Source organism: Eleginops maclovinus, chromosome 7, assembly GCF_036324505.1.
Source record: "Eleginops maclovinus isolate JMC-PN-2008 ecotype Puerto Natales chromosome 7, JC_Emac_rtc_rv5, whole genome shotgun sequence".
In the NCBI taxonomy this organism is placed as follows: Eukaryota; Metazoa; Chordata; class Actinopteri; order Perciformes; family Eleginopidae; genus Eleginops; species Eleginops maclovinus.
Genome location: NC_086355.1, coordinates 3,608,159 through 3,628,497, shown reverse-complemented (window position 1 = coordinate 3,628,497; position 20,339 = coordinate 3,608,159). Strand labels below are relative to the sequence as shown.

The 20,339-nt window shown below is 40.9% G+C and overlaps 1 protein-coding gene across 1 annotated transcript; it reads right to left on the bottom strand.

The window, feature by feature from the left end:
• Positions 1–54: 54 nt before the first annotated feature.
• ints6 (integrator complex subunit 6) lies at positions 55–19,068 on the bottom strand. Its single transcript, XM_063888579.1, is given in 20 exon segments — positions 55–1,604; positions 1,723–1,816; positions 1,930–2,325; positions 2,460–2,643; positions 2,750–2,892; positions 3,320–3,446; positions 3,529–3,580; positions 3,582–3,673; positions 3,675–3,749; positions 4,329–4,439; positions 4,541–4,635; positions 5,535–5,667; positions 6,130–6,282; positions 6,466–6,620; positions 6,906–7,031; positions 10,747–10,930; positions 13,177–13,266; positions 17,738–17,887; positions 18,468–18,545; positions 18,631–19,068. Coding segments are annotated over 20 exon segments (2,643 nt in total). The 5' UTR covers positions 18,742–19,068; the 3' UTR covers positions 55–1,510.
• Between the last annotated feature and the right edge of the window lie 1,271 nt (positions 19,069–20,339).

The following is a 20,339-nucleotide window of genomic DNA, read 5'->3' as shown; positions in this document are numbered from 1 at the left end:
CCTTTCTTTTTTTTTCTGCCGACCAACGTGGAAACAAAAACACAGAGTCGCATGTTTACAGAACACTTTATTTACATGGCCCTTCACAGTGTAAAATAGAAACTTTATTCATGGAAATACTTACAAAAAGGCCATTTTCCACTGAACATTCTCTTTAAATAGTTCTCTAGGGTTATTTACATCTTTACAGTGTATTCAAAATACTCTTTTGGTAGCGGCCTCTTCACAAACAAAGACAAGTATGGCAGATTTTGGTCCCTGTCCGAGGAGGGAGGGAACAGAAGAGGGCTGCCCTTCGAATCAGGAAATCAACCCTTGACTTCTTAATTCAGATTATTTGTGTATATTTGAGAAAATTGGACAAAGAAAATGAAGATTTCTGGAAAACTTCTGAAACAAAAAGGTCGTTTTTTCTTTTAAATTACATTAAATAAATATTCTCAAATGTACACAAGTGCATTCACGGTTAAGTGACAAGAAGTTGATTCGAGATTCATGGCGGGTTTGGGGGTGGGGGGGTTAAGTTATTTGGCAGCGACCAGCACGTTGGGAAAAGTTGGCATCCGAGACCTCGCTTCATCATCACTCAGGGAACAGTTTCAGGTTTTAAATTAAGATAAAAATGAAGAGGCGGGGAGGGGGAACTAGCTCCAAATGTTATTGCTGATTAGGATGCGTTAGTGTTAGTTCCTGAGCTTCTTTGTCCCTGTGTTTCAACATTTGTACCCAATGATGTCGCATCATTGAAAGCGATTTTAACTTTGTGTTGATCTCAGAAAACCTGTATTGCAAAAAGACACTTTTTTCCTTTAAAGTTTCCAGACATTTCATAAGTTACTGCTCAATAATATTAATCGTCAGTCTGGTAAGTACTTGAGAAATTTGTTACTCGAGTCGAGTCGTACTCATTTAAGAGTGTCGCATTGGAGTGCTTCAGTTAGTGGAGTGTAGAAAGTTCATTTTCAAAACAGACAGAACAAGACTCATCCTCCCACAAACAAAACTTCCCAACAAGAAGAGGAAAAATGAACAAATCAATGAGTTTTTATGAGCATCTCCACCGGATCCCGTTTGACCCTGAGTTACCGACACACACCCTGAACCCTTCCTACACAATCACACCATCATAAATAAAACTCAACATCTGCTCCTCTGCAGAAAAGTCCTGCACTGCCCTCGTTCACTCCACCTCCTCCGGGTCTTTCGCTCTTATAAAAAGTGGAAAATATAAATTGGGCTGACTCAGGATGGGTTCAGCGATCAGAAATCATCAAATGTTCTGCAGGCCAAACACCTCAATGGAGTAGACATACTTGACCTGTAGCAATAACAAAATGCTTCCAAATTCCCCCTGAAAAATGCTTTAGCATCATCCAGGGTCAACACTGACTTTGGGTCAAACTGTGCAAACGTTTGCGACGAGAGGAGCGAGCTGGATGCCGTGTCTCGTCTCCGTTGGGGAAGTGGAGGGTTCATCATCAGAGAGTTCAGTTTTGGGAATGAGTCTGTCTCAGATTGTGTCCACGTGGTTCATGTTCATGGATCTGGTGTGGATCTCTTCCAGGAAGTTCTCCAGCTGCTCGATGAGAACGCGCTTCTTGAACCTGAAGAGGGGGACAAACGGTTAACAATATTAGGGTGAGTATTCTGTAGGAATTAGGACAATAAATGGATCAGATCTTAAATCAATGCTAAGCGAGGCTGAGGAGGTTGAAACTCTACCTGGCTGCCTCTTTGATGATGTTTTGGAGGAAGATGAGCCGGGTGTCCAGAGTGCCCTGGATCTGCTTCAGGAGGAGGAAGATCTTCTCGTAGTCTGCAACAGAAAGAGAAACCATGAGAATTTTCACATAGTTATTGCACTGTTTTCCAGGACAGCTGGAGCCGCATTAGACAAACTGCTGCTTTATTTGAGCACCCCCTACGTACGTCTGCCGGGTTTCCTGATCTCCTTGTTGATGAGCGTCCTCAGCTCGTTGTTGACCTTCGTCGTCTCGATTTGAATGTGCTTCTTCAGAGCTGTGGGCGACAGGTAGCGCGGCGGCTGGTCGTCCAACAGCACCATCTCCCCTCCGACCTCTTCGTCTAGCGACAGCTCGCCCTCCCCGTGGTCTCCGTTCTCCTCCTCCTCCTCCTCGTCATCCCCGTGCTGGAGCTCCGGGAGCTCCTCGGGCTCCAAGGCCGGCGCGTGGTTCTCCTGGAGGCTGGCGGGCCCCGAGGGAGGGTCCGCCTCTGAGTCCGAGCGCTCGTCTGAGCTGTAGTGGTTCTGATTCAGGTGGTTTATGATCAGCTCCGGTTCAGAAGCTCCGTCACTCATGTCTGTGTCTGCAGGGTCAGAGAAGATTCATATTTATTTAGCACAAAACATTACATTTAGGTGGAATGACGACAGACAATGATTTGATTTAGATTCCCCTTGCTGTACAGGCTGATTATCGTTTATCATATCATTATCCTACCTGTTGGTCGAGGGCTGGCGGGGGGTGTTACTGGGGGGGTGTAGGCTCTTCCCAGGCGCAGCAGAGGAGACATGCAGCGTCGCCTCTTGGGCCCCCCGCCCGTCATGTTGCTGCTGTCTCCGGGTCTCTTCCCTTTGTTCTGAGGGCCCGTCACAAACTCATCCGCCTCGTCGATCATCATGCCCTGAGAGGGGAGGGAGGGGGTCAGTTTACATCATCCTCAAAATATAATCTGGTCTGGTGAGAAGATCAGAGTTATCCTGAAATATATCTCAGTGTTGGTGTTTTACCTTCTTGTCCAGTTTGAAGGGGTTTCCGAACGTGTGCAGGCGTTTGGGCTGCTCGGGGTCTGCGTCTCGGAGCGGCTGAGGAGCAGCTTTCAGGAAGTCCTGGTAGTTTCCCATCTGGGCGATTGGCACGCTGTGGAGCTGGTCTGGAATTCACAAACATGGAGAGAATATTTATACTTTTTAGCTTTTGAGGGGAGAAACTACAGGTGATTAGATTCAATATTTAACCCAAAACTAATCACCATGACACTTTTCTAGGTGATGACATTAGGACCCATTGTTTTATATATTTTCACAAAATGCTCTGCAAAATATAGTAAAATAAACACCTAAACTGTGAATTTTGAATGTTTTCTTTCCATTTGACTGAAAATATGGGGAATCAAACATGAAAAACAATGGTTTTGCGTTAAAGAGAAATTGGGCAAGAGTTGAAAATGTCCTTTCCTAACATTAGGTCAGTTGTTAAGTTTTCACGCTGACATCAGATTTGGGTGTGGTTACACAGACTAATGGAGCAGTAATTTGACACAGCTCTACAGTGAGTGTGAGAATGAGTAAGTGACTAACCAGAGTCGTGTCCTCTGAGCGTGCAGACGGTGGTGTTCAGCAGGTTCCTCCTCATGCGGCTCAGCTGGTCCAGCAGGTGACTGCGGGGGATGTCGTACGGGTTCCTGAAGCTCTGCGGCTTCAAACCCTGAGGACGACACGACATTGATTCTTCAGAAAAAACGGCTTCATTTGCAGTGGAATTTCTTTTTTAAATAATCAAACGTCACCTTGTTGAGCAGAGCCAGCTGGAAGCCCTGAAACTCTTTCGGGTTGAGCTCCTAGGGGCATCGGCGGCCCCTCACCAGAGAGGCTTTGCAGCTGCTGGATGAAGTCCCTGCGCTGGGCCAGAGAGATGCCGCCGCCCCCCCCGCCAGCGCACCTTGATGCCGGCTTCAGGAGGCTGCTTCTTACCGATCAGCGCAATCAGTCTGTCGTACTCGATTTTAGACTGGAAATGTGAGAAAAGAGTTTAATTACTGGGTGCCTTTTGAACGCAGTCTCCCCATTATCAAATATACAAAATAAAAACATGGCACACTCGGGTTGGGTATCCTTTGTGATAAAGAAACGATATAGAATCTTTGGTACAGGTGCCAAAAGTTGATAAAATGTATAAGATTTTCTCTAATTTGATTCAATTCTAGATGTTTATATTATTTTTGAACAAAATGCAATCATAATGACGCTGACATCATTCTGTATATTTATACTGTATAGAGATACATCTTTCAATGTCAATATGTACGTTTTTTACCATTACATTTTATTTCATGTGCAATGCCTTGTTTACACTCTGCTGTGCTGAAAAGAATTACAAAATTGGAATCAATAAAGTAAATCTAATCAAATAAAATCGACTTTTTTATTATTTTAGGCTTTTAATTTTTAACTAAAATGTAAAAACAGTGCCTAAAGTTATTTGAAAATAACAGAGCTCTTTGACACAGAGGAATATGATTCATCAGGCCAGACACATTATGGGACGTGTGCCCAAAAGGTAGCGAGACACAAGATCCTAACTCCTCACCTGCTGGCTGAGCTTCTTCAGGTAGGAGACCACGCTGTAGCTCAGGCCGTACTCCATGTTGTCGGCCAGCAGGTTCGGAGCGCCCATAATCCTCAGAGCCTTCCTCAGGGACTGTGGAGATAAAAACAGCGATGAGACAGAGCTTGTATCGTCGATTAAATAATAACATAAATCTTAAAGAGCTGAAGAATGAGGAGCTGAAGTCCACTCACCCCGATGTAATATGGAGGCATGGTCTTCAGGTAGTTCTCGAAGGACTGTCGCCATTTGATGGTGGGCTTGAACTTGTGCACTTTGATCAAGTCATCTGCAAGAAAGAAAACAAAGAGACGGAAATTATTAAAAAGGGGCTTTTCGGGGGTTTTCTCTTTCATGTTTTGTGTGGTATAGGTTTTGGTGCATGTAAATGGTCTGCAAAGGCTAAAATCCCTGTGTTTCCTGCAGAGAGAGGTTCTCTCCCCCCTGCCTGACCACCTCCAATGGACTCCTTTGTTCACTTCCGTGAAATGATGACGTCATTACTTTACTTTCACGCTTCTATTGGTTAGCGCTCCGTCACATTGCACGTGATAGGCTAAGGGGCGGGACATCTCTAAGCGGTTGACCAGTTTCAACAGAGTCGGCCAGCTTACCAGTCAGAGCAGACTGGGCTCTGCACGTTCTAAACTGTTGGGTTTTGCTAGTAGTGGTATAACTTAGAACAGAGCTGATAGTGCTAATATGGGAAGGGTCCACACAACGAAACCTAATTAAGCCTTAAAAATAACAGAAGCAACTTCTACTAATGGATTCTGGTGACTTTGGCCAAAAAATAGAACATTTATTTGGTTCCTAATTGGAAACATTGACTGTATAGCCATCTCCTTACATGGCAAAGCGGTATACACATTGTAAATAAAGCAGAAACTGATATTGTAATTCCTATTTAATGTGGTGGTATGTTAACCGCCTTTAGGCAACACATGGGTATGGATAAGTACCTCATAAAACCCCACTGCTATATATAGCATCACATATGATCATGTTATTTACACGAGCTGAGGAATGCATGACCCAAAAAACACATGTCAAAAGAACAGAACAACAAAAATAAACATGGCGCGACTTTACTTTCTCATGCATGTGAAAACAGCGACGGGGTGTTATCAGGAAGTGTTGTCAGAGACCGTGTGAATGATGGAAGGGAGCCAAAAGTGACAGTCTTACCCAGGAGTGGCAGCAGCACGGGGTAATTATAGGGCATCACAAACAGGTTGACACAGTTCAGCGCCGTGCTGGCCTTTAAGTATCCGCAGGGTTGGCCCAGGTCACTGTACTTGGCACTGTTACACACAAACACCTAGAGGACAGGAGAGAAAAATCACTGAAATATGTGGGAGCTTTATTGTGAAGCTCTACTTTCTGGTCTCTGATTCATGAGCAATATACCCTCGTGCAATTCATGCTTTATGTTTTCTATTAATTTATTTACAATTTGAAAGCAGAAGCAGCTACCTCTCTTACTTGTATAAAATATAAACACTGCTACTTTTCTAAACCATGGTGTACTCATCTGCTATTTGCTTTTCCACCTATTGTGTTTTCTATCATTAATAACTTGTGCATGCTTAGTTTTTTTTTATTATGTAAAGCTACTCTGGTCACTTTATCTGCACTATACTTCAGCTGTAATAATGTACGGGTAAATACTGAGTCTGATAACAGCAGCAGGTCCAACGTTTTATGAAGTTCAGCATTAATGTTTCCGTCTTTTCCCAACAAGCATTTTATTGTTGTGGTGTTTTTTGTGTTGGCGCTTTACCTGCCAGCAGATGTGTGGGGACTTCCTCTCCAGGATGAACTGCGTGAGAGGCGACGGCTCCAGCTCGTATTTGTCGAACGGCACCTTATCGATCACCATGGGCTCCGAGTCCAGGCAGGAGAAACGAACGTGAGGGTGTGCGGAGCGGGGGGGCTGGGTGGGGGAACATACGTATATATATATATATTATACTGATGTTGCTTTAGGACCACACACACTACAAACCCAGTATCAAACTGAGCTGAAGATCTGGAGCCATAGATAATCAAACTTAGTGAAGAAAAGAACATCGTCACACCGATAACATCCTTTAATACAGAAAGTTCTGTTTCTTACCAGCGTGGGGGAGTTCTGGTCTGGCCAGAAGGCCTCGGGGATGGGCCAGTGACCGATGGGGACCCCGGTTTTAGGGTTGGGTCGTACGTAGATCAGCTTGTGGCAACAGTGCCAAGGCTGCGCACCGGACTTCGACATCGCCTCGACTGGAGCATCTGCACACAGACAAACACACACAGACAGGAACAGATCAAAACAGCCATCAGACAGGAAGCGGTTTGAGAGGGATGAACAGAATGATTTTATAATGTATAAGTTAAGATGGATGTGTATTGATCCCCGTAGGGCAATTCGGGGGATATAGCAGCAACAAGAAATTGAGACAGCAAAGAGATTCTCAGCTTATCAAACAGACACAGTGCAGTAGTTGTCAAAAAGGTATATTGTGAATAAAAAATCTGGGATAAAATGACATGAAATCAATCGGAGGCGTTCCTCACCCTCTAAAGGCGGAGGGTCCGGCCCCGTCTTCTCAAAGTTGATCACCACTCCGCTCTGGATCTTCTGTACCAGAGACTCCAGACACTGATTCAACATCCGCTGGGAGAACACGCTGTAGGAACGCCCTGCAACACACACACACATTATTCAGTTATATACAGTATGTAAAGACCTTATGTTATAAAACTGCATTATTTATGTGAAAAATGCAATGCATGTTTCACTGTGGGATAAAACATATTGAGTTATAATCCAACTTCTTATTTTTCTAAGTGAACAGACAGTGTCCATACATTTTAGAGTAGGAACAATACCTTTTTAATTAAGCATATATTTAGACCTGGTTTCAGATTACCCCATGCTTGTCCTCCTGGTTTCTGCTTTTATTTGTAAGGGTTAGGGTTAGGATTTGTTTATCTGTATTTTATTTTAATACATTTGTATTTTATTTGACATTTTATCTTTTTAATTTTATGAGATTTTTGTCATATTGATTATATCTTCTCTTTGCAAGCTTTATACTCCACCTCCTTCACCAGCGAGTTTACTTTGCCTGCTGTTTGGTGCAGAGTAGGTTACATAGAGGATTTATCAGAGCTAACCGAAAACAGCTGGATGCTGCTGCTGCTGCTAGATCGGGGTTATGGCTGAATCACGCTGCAAATGAGCCATTAAAAAACTAAATATTGAGCCATAAAAAAACTAAATATTGAGCCATAAAAAAACTAAATATTGAGCCATAAGAGTTTGAAAGCTCTGTGGAGCGGAGGGGAAACACAGAGCCAGATGATAATTATCTGTGTGTTTGTTACAGTGAGCAAACACTCTCACAACATGAAGTCAAAGTTATTACACATCGTTTAGAGTTTCAAGTCGAAAAAATTGAACATTTCTGTTTTATAATGACGAATACTCGATTAATTAAGATTAATCCCTGCAGGTGCATCCTTTGCCTTTACCATTTGCATACATTTAAAGTGTAGAAGGAGGAAACTCTTCATAATAATGGGGCAGTAATGTCTTTACAAGCTATTAAAGTGTCGATAAAAATGCTGCAAAGAAAGGTATTTCATAGCTACTCGCTGGTGGAATAGAAAATAAGAAAAAAAACAAACACTTTTTCAGTATTTATTTATATACCTATAGTCTAAACAACCCACAAACTGTGAAACAAAACAACTCAGACAGAATAATAATGTATATTTTGAACATTAAGGCGGCTAAACAGCTCCCTTTAAGTATCAAGGATGATTGCTGAGAAATACTTTGACATTTATCTGGTGAGAAGAACCGAGATGTAATCCAATCAGGACTTCCGAGAGCCACTATTTATATAAAGAACAACCTTAATGATCTGCATGCTTAAAAGATACATGTTTTAAGAATTAAAGCACAGTATTTCTCAACTTAAAAAGAAAAATCTGAACCAAACCTAACCTTGAATACATCAACCATCTATTGAACTCACTACTAAATAGTGCCAGGTAAGATATCGCCTTTGAATCCAAAGTACTCGGACTTTAGATACAGTACAAGTTCAAGTGCTCTCACTAGCTCGGTGTTCTTTATGTGGCTGTGTCAGTCCGTCAGATATACTACGTTCATGCAAATATGAACATTTGCATGAATGCAGCTCTAAAGCTCAGATGAATCTGCTTCAGCATCAGTCACAGGGCAGTGAAGGTCACATGAGACGATGAATCACACACACGACATCTTACAAAGCTACGACTGATTAGTCCGGTTCAACCTTCCGGACATTTACTGCCTCCAACTTCACCTCCAATGACCTTGTTATGCACCCATTCACTCCCCCATTCACTCAGTCATTTCAAAAGGCTGTGGCTTTGTGTCATCAGCAGTAATCAACTGTGGCCTGTCGCTGACAATGGAGCTGTGTCATGTTCTGCATTCAGCACCACTGACTGCTGCACAGTGAAGCTTTGGTGTGCTCTGCTCTCTCGCTGTGTGTGTGTGTGTGTTTAAATCTTAACCTGCCATCAGTATCATTCTAGTCTGTCCCTCCTGCCAGCTGCTTTCACAACCAGGCAGCATGAGGACTGGAGACAGAAGGTGTTGGAAGTCTCCCTCTATAAGCACTAAGCCAGACATCAGCTTTTGGATGGAACTCAAAATATGTTCTACCATTTTTAGCCATCTTATATAACCAGTAATTAAGATTTGATGCAGTATAAAGTAAGCTCTATAAGGAAAATGTGACAAAATAAAATCAGTGTTATAAACCAAACTCTTTGTCTACGTGAGACTTTAAAGAATTTGAAGCTTATGTGATAAACTCTGTCGATATTAAGATCTTTCACTGTCAATATTCAGGGTTTTGTCTAAACCGGGTAACAGGGGCGCTGCGTCCTCATACCGAAATGGCGATTTCCCCCGTAAGATGTTAAAGCGATGCCAGAAAACAATATTTCTGTTCTAAAAAGACGGTATAATGACTGCAGAAATATGTCACATGTTATGTGACTTGAGGCTGCGAGAGGAGGCTGAATATGTAAAGGTATACTGTGAATGAGGGAGAGGGCATTAAATGAGTGGAGTTTTAGATGGTTATGTACTGATGCAGGTGAAAGATTAAAATTGGCTTTCATGGATGGCTTTCTGTCGAGCCCTGATAACTGTATGTTATTTAAACTAGTGGGTACAATCGTGGACTAAGTGGGAACATTTGAGCTCTCTAACCTTAATCAACAGTTACTCCTGAAGGGCTCTTGAGAAAAGCACTGAACCCCTTCAGCTTCATCAGACCTGCTCGGTGATTAAATAAGAGCTGGCTGTGTTTGTACGAGCGTCTCCGCCTGTAAACACGAGTTACTCTGAATGCTGAGCGAGGCCGTGCTGAGACAGCAGAGCTCCGGGCCGATCCCCCGGCTGGAGAGAGAAACAGCTGCCGAGGAAAGCGTTCTCTCCGTCACTATGTTTGTTCTCTCAGAAAAGAATAATCCAGATCCATTATTATTCTTATTCACTGTATTTATAGAGATGATTCATCCAGTGTGTTTTTATATCTGGTGTTACTCAGACTTCTCCCAGCATGCTCCACTGCGCTCTGCTGAAGAACTGCCAAGAGAATTATGTCTACGATGTTTTTCCAAAATAGGAATATAATGACATCGATTCACAAATAATTAGCTGTAGTTTGAGAACAAGTAATTTAATATACTGGTGTACACATGATCAACAAATATTTCCTAAGCTGTCATCTCTTTATGTAAGCCAGTTGTCTGATGGTTGAAACAGAGGCTGGGTTTCCCCCAGTCTCGTGCAAGCCTCACAGAAACCTGCCACTGGGAATTACATCAACGTTATTTTCTTCCCCTATCAAGATCTGCGTTATGTAAATGAGAAAGGACTGTTAAAGAATAATAACAAACATTCCTCATTTTTGTCAGAATTGAGTTTTTTCATATTAAATCTACTTTAGAGCCTCATTTCTATTTAATGAACAATGCTTCTTAAGAACGGCGGACAGAAGAACATCTCAGCCGGACATTTGCATTTTTTTAAATCCAATTTTCAGATGTCAAATAAACTACACCTGGTACGCTGTTAGTGTTTAAACTAGCAAGTACAATTAAGAGAAAAGAGTCTGTGAGATTGAGAATTATTAATCATGATTTCATTAAACTGTTAACCTGTGACCACCAACTACAAATGTTCACTTCATTCGTTCTCTGTACGGTTTCTAAACAACGGTTCATCCAAGTGAACTTTTTAAGGTCGTAGCGTGCATGTGTGGTTTTTGCACCAGAAGCCGAGCAATCAGTCCATCAGCCACTACAAATGTTAGTTAAAAACCAGCTTCTGCTCATTTCCACCTACCTCCAGTGACCTCACACATGGGGGTGATCGGGGAGTCGTCAGGCGGGACACCACCCAGGGGCTCGGGCTCCACTGAAGCGTGGCCCGGGATTCTCAGCACCAGAGCGAACAGACGCTGGTCCCAGCGGAAGGGCTCCTTGGTCAGCTCGCTTCCAGGGAGGGGGGTGGTCAGTGGCAGGTGGAGCTGGAGGATGCAGGAGAGACATCTGATTAAATTAACCTTTATTGTCATTGTACAGCAAAACAGAGTTTGCATGCAACCACAAAGTGCAAAGAGTACAACGAGAATGAGCTGACAGTCATTTCAAATTACAGTGTCAAATTGCACATGTGAGGAAAAGGAGAAGTCTGTATAAATATGAAACAAACAAAAGATAAGGTGCAAGGTATTTTGGTTACAGTTGAGATAAATGAAAACAGATATATGAGCACAAAGCAGCCTAAGGTGAAATATGATTAAACATAGCTTGAAGCATACCCAGTGAACAAGATATGATCTGCACCTACATGTTAAATGTTACACCACTATTTATAATGAGGTGGCGCTCCCTTTAATGACACTGGCTTGTTTTGACTGAAAAGGCTTATTTAGAGCTATTGTTCTTCAGGATTCTTGCTGTTTGACTCTCCATGGTTGATTGCACATATTTAAAGTCCATTTGGATAAATTGTGAGCTAAATTAAAGGTTATTCAGCAAAACTGAGAATCAATGAGGCTTCAGCTTTTGGTAACTACAACTGAAAATATTGTTGCTATTTTTAGCCATCTTATAATTACACTGAGTAGATAAGATAATTAGATCATTAAACATGTGTTTACTTTGAGGAGGGCAGGTTACTTCAATAGATTTTCCTTTATGTATGTAATGCAACTTAAGCTATGAAACGCTGACACATATGAGCTACATATCCAAAACAAAGTTGCCACTGAAGGAAACCTGGCAACTGTTAATGAGCAGGATTTGTTTGGGGAATATTGACATAGTCCTAGTGTGTGAATGTCTTTATTTATTAGGTACTTGATTAGCTAACAAAAACAGATCTTCCCATCTAATTTAGCTACCTTTTTTCAGTTGAACTTGGGAGAAAAGGTGCTACCACATCATGGAGTTGTTAAAGAAAGTCTAGGTTGCAATCAAGAATACAAGGAGAGTCCTAGATTTGCAATTATATATCAATTAACTTAACATTTACATTTAAGCAGACTCGTAATAATACCTTATGTTTTCATAGCATGATCCTTTTAAAGTTATGATATTGCTCCAACATTATCCTTTCAGACATTTCTTACGCAGCCCAGACTTTCAAATAACTACCAGAAGAGCTGCAATTAAAGTCAAACTTCACCACCGAACGTCACTCTGTAATGAATCCATACTGAAAGCAAGTAACAGAGGCTATAAATTAGACTGTGGCAGCCGAATCAAGGACTAAAATTGTCTGTGTTTGACGCCCCAAGTTACAAATCAGACTACACGAAACCTCTCCATCTCAAAAGGGAGTGGCAGCACAGATATACAACATGGGTGATCCCTTACAGATGGAGAGGTAGAAATAAATAAACAATAAGTAGGCAAGAAGAGTTCATATAGGACTAAATGCAAACACGACTGATCTTTGTAGTTCTTAATTATTAATATTGAAATTAATGTACAGGGCATCAGGGTAGCTCATTAATCAGTTGACATTTTGAGACATGGATTGATTGCTTAAGTCATTTATGAAGCAAAATTGTTAAAAGATTTGCTTCTTCCAGATTTTCTTATATCAGTCTTAATTATATCAACTTAACCTTTTCGGTCAAGTTAAATATAAGATGTTTTTTTAAAGCTCATTTTGTGTTTATGCCTCAAATGTCTCCATGCTGTAATGTTCCTCATACTGCCTGTGCTGCAGCACCTGTTGTGATTGGTCAACCACTGAGAGATGTCCCGCCCCTTAGCCTATCACTTACAATGTGTTGGAGCGCTAGCCAATAGAAGCGTGAGTGTTACATAGTGATGTCATTATGTCTCATAAATAAACAGAGCAGTCCAATGGAGGCTTTTATCAGTGTGTGGGAGACAAACGGAGGGAACTTTGAGATTTTAGCCTTTGCAGACCATTTACATGCACTAAAACCTCTATAAAACGCACAATACTAAAGAGAAATCCCCAATTCCCACAAAAGGGCCTCTTTAACCTTGATTGTTTTGGATGAGTCCATTGATGTTACTGCTCGGGTGTGATATGGATTAGTCCAAGTGGCAGCAGAAACTGGGGGAGATTTATACATTAGCTCTAACTTGTATGTTGTTCCGTGAATGTTTTGTTCGCCTCCAAAGAGACGGGCAGTAAGGGGGGTGGGGGGGGGGGGGGGGGTTGATAAAGAAATGGATGCTTGTGTTAATTAAACATTGTTGTGTGATCGGGCTCCAGATGTTTGCTGACCTCATCTTGGACTCCACCGCCGCTCGTTAACTTGTTTCCGTCTGTGATGGCGATTATGATGGCGGGCTCGAGGAAAAAGGGATTCCTTCCCTGTGAAGATAAAAAAGGAAACATTCACAATTAATTTAAATACTAGACGACATGAGTGTAGAGCAGAACTCCTGGTAGACTTCAGTACAGAAATGAGCGCAGATAGCGTATAATTATATATATAACTTACAGGGGAGCTATTTAATGCGAGCGGCTGTGTGCAAAGAGAACTTTAACTCAAGGGAATTATGAGCAGAAATAGTACAGTCTTCAGTACAGAGTGATTTCAAGTATTACTGTGTACCCTTTATCCTCCTCTAACGGCAGAGTACATTACCTGAGGATCTGTGTGAAGCACATCATTATTTCATGACACCAATCATAGGATAAGGGTGATATGAAAGAGGAGCAGCACTGCATGTATTCATGTATTTATTGCGTCAGGCAAGTAAGATTCAATGCTCCTTCGAATTCTCATCAAGACCTACAAACCCAATGTAAGAAATGAATTCCACTTTTTTTTAGGCATTTATAGTTTTCTTTAATCTTATATTGTATTTAACATTCTTATATTAGTTCTCACTGAACGCATCTTACTTTTATATTACACATACATTATTAATATACCTTTTTATACACTTTGTTCCCAATCCATCTGTTGTAGTTTTTCTTGTAATTTTTTTAGTACAACAATTTCCTTCGGGATTAAAAAGGCGCTATTTTATTTTAAACACGAGGTAATTGCAGCTCCAGTCATCTGTATTGAGCTGAAGCTAACTCCACATAAAGCAGCACAGTTAGCCGCTAACACAATTCCAGATTGATGGAGATCCATTAAAGCCCATCATCATCTGCGCTGACATCTCCACTCATATCTCCTTCTCTCCTTTCCTCTCCTCTTTTCCTTCTCTCTGGATGAAACTGATCAGTGTCAGGATTAAACCTCCCTCCCTCCCTCCTCCCCAGGGAGAGTCTTTTCAGATGCCTGGCAACCTGCAGGGTGCTTTGTTAGCGGGAAGAGATGTACTCAAGGGAAATATTAACTCCCCTGTGTTTCCTGAACACTGATCATCTTAGAGCACTTACCAACACAGGGTTAGGGTAACTAAGTATATAAACTTGAGTACTGTAACATTTTGAGGTACTTGTACTAGAGTATTTAAAGTGCTCAGTTTTATAGCCAGAATAAGCCTAACTTATACTATACCCTAACCCTAAATATACTTAAAGTATATATTCATGCTCATACGTTTCCGGTTTCACTTAAGTTAGATTTTGAGTCGAGGACTTCAACTTAAAACAGAGTAATTATTTTCTTCACTGTGCTGTGAGGACTTTTACTTAGGTATAATATCTGAGTACTTCATCCCTGCTCATAAACATGAAAACAATCTTGAAAGAAAGCAGAAGATAGTGAGTTATTGTACGGGCGCTTTAAACACAAGTCAAAGTCAGTCACTATGGTTAGGCTGTGATTTAAAGCTGTTAAAGTAATCGATAAAGAAGAACCCATCAGACAGTGTGTGTACGGTAGTCAGAGCGCTGATGAAACCTCTCACTTTCCACTGCCTCTGTCAACTTGAAACACTTTCACATCGTCTGAGTTCAGAGGAAATTAGGTTTATCGCTTACATCTGCACCTCATGTCCTGCTTTAAACTCGAATCTATCACTCAACAGTAGACCACATAATCACAACAATCAAGTGTTGGGATGCAGCCATCTAGCATTAAAACAATGAATCATTATCAATGGAAATCAAGCGTTCATTTCTACAAGATGAAAACTGAATAAATGTGGGAGATGTTGGCCGCAAAAACAAGAAATATTAAGATGGCTGTTGGGTTTGGATCACATATTTATTTATATATATATATTTTTTAAAGGTTTTAAAATCAAGACATTGAAAAATAATAGAAATGTAATTGTAATTATCATGAGCCCGCCTCTATTTCATGTCATATTTAGCTGTCGCCTTTGCTGTAACATTGCACATTTCCCCGCTGTGGGACGTATAATGATGTCAAAGATAGAGGGAAAGAACGCCCTGCTCTTTGAAACTGAGTTTCAGTTCTAAAAAACCCTCCACATTACATTTTTGTAACTGTTACATTAACCTATCATTACAGGTGAGCACTGACCGCTGCAGGACACAGTAACCTTGACCTCAGCATGAACTGTTTGTGTTCACAGGACCAATCGCTTCTGATAGCCTGACATCTACATTTGACATTAGACTTCCCTGATAGTGTCTGACATGGTGCGCATGCTGTACATATGCATTACCTTAAATGGACACTCAGGAAATGCTGGTTAAGCATTTAGTATCCCTCTTCAGACTGACTTAAACATGCTGACACAGTCAGACTGTGTATCGGATAGACTATTTTACATTGAGTGGATTAGTGAATTTTTATGCAATTAAAACAGCTGTTTCAATACATTTCTCGCAGGAGCTTGCTGGACTACATTTTCTATGCATAGTGGTTTAAGTAATTGACCTACTTTCTCATACTATGTGTAGCGGAACTACAAACGTTGGGCCGTTTTTGACATTTTAAAAATCACTTAATTGTGCCACATTTTATTTTTTGTGTTATATTTCTGTGTCAAATGAATTTAATGTTATTGTTTTTAAAGAATATAAGAACTACTATGCAATAGTCAACCAAAGTAGATTTCTCCTATAGGGTAGCTTTTCTATAATCAAATTTCTTCCAGTGCGTTTAAATTTGTCGCTTCATTATTAAATGACATAAAAAAAGGACTATTCCGTCAGAAAACGGCAACTATAATTCCCAGACACTGCACAGAGAAGCAGTAAACCTCACAGGATGATGCGATACATCTCCTGTAAGCTGTTTCCTGTTGCTTTCTAATGAGCTTTATAAACAAATGTGTTATAGACGAAACATAAGACAGGAGTCACCTGTAGCAGATCAGTCATTACGCTCAAACTGTAAACATAATTGCACCATATCTATCCATAACACTCCCTCTCTCACGCAGCTTTACTTTCAACATCCACCTCTAAACTGGACGTTTGACAACAGAGATTTAAGCTGCTGATGTTGTTAGGCGGAACTGTTTGGAGCTGGGCCAGTAATATTGAATTAGTTACAGACTCTGTGAGCTCAACAAATATTCATTTTTTCATAGTCAGTCCCAATTGAATGTAAGTGAACGTCCGCTTCCAGCTGGGAATCAGACCAACTGTGCCGTTCAGCTGGAGCGGAGACTCGTTTCTGAGTTGTGCAACACCATGGAAATAACATCTATGGCGTCTACTTTGTCTAGTACTTCTTTTAACGTCTTAAATACCCTAGCACTCGTGATCTTGTTCATTTTTAATTTCACAGAATTTCCTGTTCGATTAATTCTAAATGTTTGCTGTTGACGAATAGAAAAAGCTAGTTGAAGGATTTAACGCTCATTAGTACGTTTAAGGAAAATTCCCTTTTCACAAAAAGCTTAGGAAGTTAAACACAAATGAAGTTGTGGCCAGTAAAAAAAGATGTACTTTAGGTCTACCATGCATAATTAAAACAAAAGCTTTTACATTAACTACACTTTCACTGTTTTGTTTCATCCCGTTGAGACAGTTGCTGATTCACCTTATCGTCATATCAGAAGCTGCACTCTTACTGTGAGGCCCTTAAAATATTTACTCCACCCCATGTACGAGGGAAGTCTTAACCTGAAAGAACACTTCTCAAAACAATGAAATTAAAGAGAAACTCCTTTTTGACAAGAAGGTTTTAACAGTTTTAACTCATTTGATTATAAATCCTTATAAATAGTTGAATTTAAAGCAGATCTGTTGTTCCTAATTGCCATATTGATTAAACTGTCAAGTATTTACTGTATTCATCTATAACATGTTCATCAAAGTTTCTCAATGTCCAAGGTCAGCTCTTAAATGTCTTTTTTTGTCGGTTCAAAACCAAAATGTATTCAGTTTGATGTGATAAAAATCAGTTAGTCTTTAAAAAAGGCTGAAAAACTGCATTTCTGACGTTTTTGTCTGGAAAAGTACGAAGTTATTTTATATATTATAGTTATTTTTCTGTCAATTGGTGGGAGCTCTATGCATTTGACAGAATTATTTCTAGCTTGTAAAATAACTTGAGAGCATATCTGAGCAGTCTTTAACAGTTAATCCCTCTGAAGCTGTAAAAGATGTTTTTAAATACATATCGCACTTCCAGGGTTGCTCAAAGCTAATCCCTCCATCTAAAAATGTAAGCATCGAGCTTATGAAGTAGAGCATCGTGGCAGTATGTAACAAACTGAGATCAATCAATAACAGCTGCTGAGGTGAAAAAAGTTGTTATTTCTTTGTTTCTATTGTGTTTGTGTCATGAGCACATGACTGGAAGTGAAAGTGTGTGGGGTCACAGTATGCAGGTAGTTGATGCTTGTAAGACTGGGGATAGGGGAAGGGGAATAGGGGGTCTTTGGTAGGGGGCATATTGTCATAATTCATAATATTTTAACCTTGGATTCCTGTCTGCCTATTCAGTGCTACATACCTGTCCATAGTTGTCTATCCCAGTCACTAATCTATTGAGATTGAGTAAATCAAAAGCGGTCCTCAAGGACTGGCCAATAGCTGTGAGTCCGGCTGCTTGGAGGTTCCTCAACTCTGTCATGAATGTGGCATGGCTCTCTTTCCATCCGGCCTTAAAAAAAAAAATGCAAATAATAAAAGAAAGAAAACATGTTGGTTAATAACACGCACAAAGCTATACAAATACACCACTGTTGTGACCACTAGACAACTTGTGCAGAAGTTGTTTTGTTGAGATTCTAGACTGATAAACATAAGGGATTTTTTTCTCTATTTGCTCAAGACAATAATTTGACAGCACTACAGCCCAGATCCGTTTCTAGCAGGCTACTCATCCGGGTAGGGATAATAAATTACAATGTGTGCAAAGTGTAAATTTGTTCTAAACAAGTTAAAGTAAGCTAGTCTCCCCCCCTTCCTTTCCATATCCCCCTCCCTTTCCATATCCTCCTCCCTCCTCCACCCCCCAGATATCACCTCGCTGTATAAATAACACCCAGAGTTCCTTGCTGCTCACATTGAAACAAAATGTCGGCCATGTTTTAAAAGGGGTATGAAAGCTCCTCCTGAAGATTTTTTCCTCTACACACAATTGATGTAGTGATCACAACGTGGTGGTGGAGCCAAAGGAAAGGGGGGAGACAGGACAGTGCAATCTGCGCCAATGTAAAGCTGGACAAAACAAACTCTACCTTTATCCCGAAGGGGACGTCTTCAAAATTTACCAACATGTACCGGTCCCCTCGGCTGGCCGGGTCTCTGCCCCTGAGCTGTGGAAATAGTAGAGAATTAGGCGAGTTTGCAACAGAGCAATGATGATGTCGTGGGGATCTCCCAATATGGTTTATACAGTACCTTCATAAAAGTCTCAACAGCGCCTTTTGCTATGTCCAGATAGGTAGTGCCCAGATGGGTGCGCTGGTTCATTGAAGCGGACGTGTCTATCAGAAAAAGTAACACGGGCATTGTGATGGTAATGACACGTTCTGCATGGACTTGGTGTCAGTACAACCGGCCAAAACGCAAAAAAAATCTTTTGTTCTCCTACCCGCCTGTATCACCTCTCAGCTAGCTAGCTGGCTAGCTGGCATGCTAACTGTCTGTCTCACACATTCTTCTCAAAAAAAGTGTAAGAATAGTGAGTGTAGAAGCCCTTTCCGGGCTAACTAAACTAAAAACCTCAAACCCTAGGGGCAGGTTATTGATTCACGAGGGATATTGATAATTTTTACAATATTTTGCGAATATTTCTAAGTTTCATAGTAACAAAGTTCCCCCCTCATAGTGTGTCCCTGCTTCTCCCTACACTGAATGCGCTGTGTCTCAGCAACTGGTTTTATCATTAGCTCATCGCTAGACCACGCCCTCTAAACGGTCTGTCAGCATCACATGGAATAATACTCGCTTATCATTGGCTGTGTGAAGCCACTCATTACCATATCCAAATAAGGCTAGAGCTGAGCGTCTCATGCGCATGCTTGCTTGTCTGAGAAGAATGCAAGGAAAATATTCTGTACATGCAATATATGTGTCAAAGAACATATGTGGCAACGCACTTTTATGTAGAAGCCTTGACCTAAGTCATTTGAGCACATTATAATAATGTATGTCCTGAGAGATGATTACATAATCCTCATTTACTTCATCCTATGCACGGGCGTGGGCTACTGTGAAAGACAACCCCTAAAGAGGAAACTCAAGATAGACAATATGGAAATTAAAAACTGTGAAATATTACCCCAATGATGCAAACAGGGTGGACAGAAAGTACTTATTCACACTATTTGTTGCTATACTGTTTGTTTTCATGTGATAAACAAGTAAAGAAAGCCCCTTTTTGTAAAAAACAATACGAAGGAGGAAAGGTTTAGCTGAAGAGTCGCTGCTAGGGATTGACATGCACAAGCACGCACTCACACACCCTACAGCTCTTAAATGGCTATACTTTGTCTTTCTTATCCATATGTGCAATTACCTATATGTTCAGAATTACAAATGTAGACCTAATTATAATAGTATATGGTATTTATATAGTGCTTTTCCTGGTGCTCAAAGACGCTTTATAAATAGGGAATAAATAAGTGAGATTTGTTAAAGTAGTATGCAGATTTCTGTTAATGCATCCCATCAGTTTTAGGCTTCACCAAAGACTCCCATATCTCAACTGATATACCACACAAACTTAGGAACTACTTCAATTGATCTCTAACAGCCTCCACATCATCCTAGCTGATTATAAGCTTCACTCTTAATGCAACATGACACTCAGCACAATTGTGCAATAACATTTACATAATGAAGCTCCTTGGAAAATATCATCACTTCCGCAAAAAAATAAGAGGAAACCATCCGGTGGCAGTCGATAGCAAAGAGGAGGAAGGTCTGTTGCCTCTTGTTTGACAGAGTTCTCGAATGCAACACACACACACACGCGCGCACACACACACACACACACACACACACACACACACACACACACACACACACACACACACACACACACACACACACACACACACACACACACACACACACACACACACACACACACACACACACACACA